The sequence below is a fragment of the Eleginops maclovinus genome, chromosome 7 (genome assembly GCF_036324505.1).
Source record: "Eleginops maclovinus isolate JMC-PN-2008 ecotype Puerto Natales chromosome 7, JC_Emac_rtc_rv5, whole genome shotgun sequence".
Lineage (NCBI taxonomy): Eukaryota > Metazoa > Chordata > Actinopteri > Perciformes > Eleginopidae > Eleginops > Eleginops maclovinus.
In genome coordinates this window covers 67,901-72,900 of record NC_086355.1, presented here as the reverse complement: position 1 = coordinate 72,900, position 5,000 = coordinate 67,901, and the positions used below count along the sequence as shown (strand labels likewise).

The 5,000-nt window shown below is 45.4% G+C and overlaps 1 protein-coding gene across 4 annotated transcripts in view; it reads right to left on the bottom strand.

Annotated features, from left to right (window-relative positions):
- Window positions 1–5,000, bottom strand: part of LOC134867657 (zinc finger E-box-binding homeobox 2-like) — a 47,136-nt gene that overhangs the window by 41,196 nt on the left and 940 nt on the right. For all 4 annotated transcript variants that reach the window (XM_063888384.1, XM_063888381.1, XM_063888385.1 and 1 more), the window contains exon 2: window positions 4,588–4,710. In XM_063888384.1, the coding sequence (XP_063744454.1) occupies window positions 4,588–4,660 (73 nt within the window). In that variant the 5' untranslated portion in view covers window positions 4,661–4,710. The remainder of the gene's footprint in view (window positions 1–4,587; window positions 4,711–5,000) is intronic.

The window sequence follows — 5,000 nt, the reverse complement described above, 5'->3', positions numbered from 1 at the left end:
TGTGAACAGGTATTCACTGTCCACAGGTGTTCACTGTGAACAGGTATTCACTGTGAACAGGTATTCATTGTGAACAGGTGTTCACTGTGAACAGGTATTCACTGTGAACAGGTATTCACTGTGAACAGGTGTTCATTGTGAACAGGTGTTCACTGTCCACAGGTGTTCACTGTGAACAGGTATTCACTGTGAACAGGTATTCACTGTCCACAGGTGTTCACTGTCCACAGGTGTTCACTGTGAACAGGTATTCATTGTGAACAGGTGTTCACTGTGAACAGGTATTCACTGTGAACAGGTATTCACTGTGAACAGGTATTCACTGTCCACAGGTGTTCACTGTGAACAGGTATTCACTGTGAACAGGTATTCACTGTGAACAGGTATTCACTGTGAACAGGTATTCACTGTCCACAGGTGTTCACTGTGAACAGGTATTCATTGTGAACAGGTGTTCACTGTGAACAGGTATTCACTGTGAACAGGTATTCACTGTGAACAGGTATTCACTGTGAACAGGTATTCACTGTCCACAGGTGTTCACTGTGAACAGGTATTCACTGTGAACAGGTGTTCACTGTGAACAGGTATTCACTGTGAACAGGTATTCACTGTCCACAGGTATTCACTGTGAACAGGTATTCACTGTGAACAGGTGTTCACTGTGAACAGGTATTCATTGTGAACAGGTGTTCACTGTCCACAGGTGTTCACTGTGAACAGGTATTCATTGTGAACAGGTGTTCACTGTGAACAGGTATTCACTGTGAACAGGTATTCACTGTGAACAGGTATTCACTGTGAACAGGTATTCACTGTCCACAGGTGTTCACTGTGAACAGGTATTCACTGTGAACAGGTGTTCACTGTGAACAGGTATTCACTGTGAACAGGTATTCACTGTCCACAGGTGTTCACTGTGAACAGGTATTCACTGTGAACAGGAGTTCACTGTGAACAGGTATTCACTGTCCACAGGTGTTCACTGTTCTAAACCAGAACCTGCAGAATCACCAGAACCTGCAGAACCTGAAGAATCACCAGAACCTGCAGAACCTACAGAATCACCAGAACCTGCAGAATCACCAGAACCTGCAGAACCTGCAGAATCACCAGAACCTGCAGAACCTACAGAATCACCAGAACCTACAGAATCACCAGAACTTACAAAATCACCAGAACCTCCTGAATCACCAGAACCTGCAGAATCACCAGAACCTACAGAATCACCAGAACCTGCAGAATCACCAGAATCACCAGAACCTGCTGAATCACCAAAACCTGCAGAATCACCAGAATCACCAGAACCTACAGAATCACCAGAACCTACAAAATCACCAGAACCTGCTGAATCACCGCAACATGCAGAATCACCAGAACCTGCAGAATCACCAGAATCACCAGAACCTACAGAATCACCAGAACCTACAGAATCACCAGAACTTACAAAATCACCAGAACCTCCTGAATCACCAGAACCTGCAGAATCACCAGAACCTACAGAATCACCAGAACCTGCAGAATCACCAGAATCACCAGAACCTGCTGAATCACCAAAACCTGCAGAATCACCAAAACCTGCAGAATCACCAGAATCACCAGAACCTACAGAATCACCAGAACCTACAAAATCACCAGAACCTGCTGAATCACCGCAACATGCAGAATCACCAGAACCTGCAGAATCACCAGAATCACCAGAACCTACAGAATCACCAACACCTACAGAATCACCAGAACCTGCCGAATCACCAGAACCTGCTGAATCACCAGAACCTGCAGATTCACCAGAACCTGCAGAATAACCAGAACCTGCAGAATCACCAGAACCTGCAGAATCACCAGAACCTACAAAATCACCAGAACCTGCCGAATCACCAGAACCTGCTGAATCTCCAGAACCTGCCGGATCACCAGAACCTGCAGACTCTAAACCAGAACTTGCAGAATCACCAGAACCTGCAGAATAACCAGAATCACCAGAACCTGCAAAAATAACCAGAATCACCAGAACCTGCAGAATCACCAGAACTTGCACAATCACCAGAATCACCAGAACCTACAGAATCACCAGAACCTGCATAATCACCAGAACCTGCTGAATCACCACAACCTGCAGAATCACCAGAATCACCAGAACCTACATAATCACCAAAACCTACAGAATCACCAGAACCTGCTGAATCACCAGAACCTGCAGAATCACCAGAACCTGCAGAATAACCAGAACCTGCAGAATCACCAGAACCTGCAGAATCACCAGAATCACCAGAACCTACAGAATCACAAGAATCACCAGAACCTACAAAATCACCAGAACCTGCTAAATCACCACAACCTGCAGAATCACCAGAACCTACAGAATCACCAAAACTTACAGAATCACCAGAACCTGCAGAATCACCAGAACCTACAGAATCACCAAAACCTGCCGAATCACCAGAACCTGCTGAATCACCAGAACCTGCCGAATCACCAGAACCTGCTGAATCACCAGAACCTGCCGAATCACCAGAACCTGCTGAAACACCAGAACCTGCAGAATCACCAGAGCTGCTGTTTGCACGCTAACAGCAGGAACATGTCTGCAGAGGAACCCTGAAGATAGGAAACATCTCTGTGGGACAAAGAGGGCCCTTTGACTCATTGTATTTGTGTATGGTCGGGACGAATAAAGGACTTCTGATTCTGAACAATACAATTAACTGCTATCAACATCAACAATACCAGCACCAAGGATACAACTAACAGCAGGTAATACCATCAAAACCATCAACACCATAATACGATGAGAAGCATAAACACCATCAATACAATAACACAACATACCATCAACAGCCCCAACACTGTCAACTGCCATCAATACCATGAATACCACAAATCCACACACATACCACCATCACCAGCACCAATACCATTAACACCACTAAAGCCACTAAAGCCATTAAAGCCATTAACACCATTAACAACAGCACGGACGGAGGAAAGCTCTCTTGTGTCTGAACAAGATGGAGGATAAATCATGTTTAAGACTCACTGGTTTTTAAGACTCACCTGATAACGTGTCTCTAAAATCAGAAAGCGTAAAACACTGTCACTGTCTGAGACCTTCAAAGTCTGAAGTGTGAGGAGTATGGGCTCTGATCAGCTGTCTGCAGACGGAGAATCGTTAAACCCCGTCACCGTCAGGACTCTGAGCCTCAGAGAGTCTGATTACTCTACACGAGTTTAACGAGTTAAAACCAGCAGCCCTTTTCAGGAACAAGTCCTCCATTACGGACCTGCTCTCATGAATTCTTTCAGTCAGAATTGAGGTGATGGAGGGGAAGCTGAAACCCTCAGACCGAGGTCTCTATGTTCTGAAACGTTCTCACAAACGGTTTACTCTGAGAGGAGGCTGCACTCCATCGGACCAAAACCTCTCTCCACCTGAACAGTTTCTTCCCCTCCGCTACCGGCCTCATTAACAAGCCCAGACCCCCCCTGAAGGTGACCCCCAGCCACATCAGAGACTCTATGCACCATATTAATGCACACATCTCGTTTACGTTATAACAGTCAGTTCGGCTCATTGTAAATGCAGATATTTTATTCCAATTTTAATTGAATTTCTATGGGTACCCTTTTATTTCAACCATATTCAATATAAACATTGCTTTATTTTGAGTGTTAATATAGATGTTTGGTTTTATTTGTATGTATGTTTATTCTTCAAACATGACACAGGAAAACTTTTCTATCGATTAAAAAAATGAGAACGTTGAGGTTTTAATAAACGTTCTGAGAACAGAGAGAAACAGAGAACCGGATTTACACATGTAGAGACAGCTGCTGCCACAGCTGGATGAGAGGAGTCCTGTTACACCCTAATTCACCCCCCTCAGCCATCTACACCCCCGAACCCCGGACCCCGAGACCCAGCGAGGAATAAACACTTGAATGTGAAGTCACATTTTTAATAGTGTTTAGCTAAACCTTACCCTAACCCTAACCATAGCTAACCCAACGGCTGAGGCCTGAACCGGGTTTGTTCCTCCTGGTTTACATTCATGATGTTGTTGTTGACGCTAAACACGGATCAGTGTTCCCACAACAAACTGCAGCTTCCTCAGAAACATGAACACTTTAAATAAAATCAACGGGATCACTCAAATTAATCTAAATTAACCAACTTTTTCAATTATGTTTTTAAGGTTTTATTAACTGAGGGCTCGCGGAACTTTGTTTCTGCACGAGCTCCAGACCGCGAGGATAAAGTAAAACAACTATTAAAATAGTCAAAGTCAAATATATTTGAACTGCGCGACATTATTGTTATTGTTGTTATTATTTATATCATAGGGAACATTACGATGGAGAGGAGACGTGCGGTTCTAAGAGGAACAGCCACAGGTCCTCCGGAGCAGAAAACGGTGTCTGAGACCCGGACCCTCGCCCGCTGGACCGTGGTCCCGGTGTGTCCCCTCCATCTCATCCAGCCCCCTGCAGAAAGTCCTACAGCAGAACTTTGAAAGCACCGCATCGGGAGCTCCCGGTCTGTCTCCCCGCCTTAGAGCGCCTTTTCCGTGCACAGTGAGTGACTCTTACCGGTCTGTCTCCGGGGGTGAGCCTGCTTTCTTCTCTTCCCGCGGGGATCCTCCGCCATGCTGTCCGGCTTCATGGAGCTGTCCCGCCGCCTCACAACCAGCAGATAATCCAGGTCCGGAACAGCTGCAGTACAATCCAAAAATTAATTCTTGCTTTTGTCCTCCGTTCTTCAATAAAGTTATTAATACAATTTCTATTTCACAAATAAACTTATTATTAAAGTTATTTAAGTTTGGAGAGCGCGCGCCGAGCCTGAGCACCCGCCGCCCCGCGAGTTGATCTGGGAGGAGAGAGGGAGTAGACACACACACACACACACACACACACACACACACACACACACACACACACACACACATACACACACACAGTGACAGACAGACGGACATACACACGGACACACGGACACACGG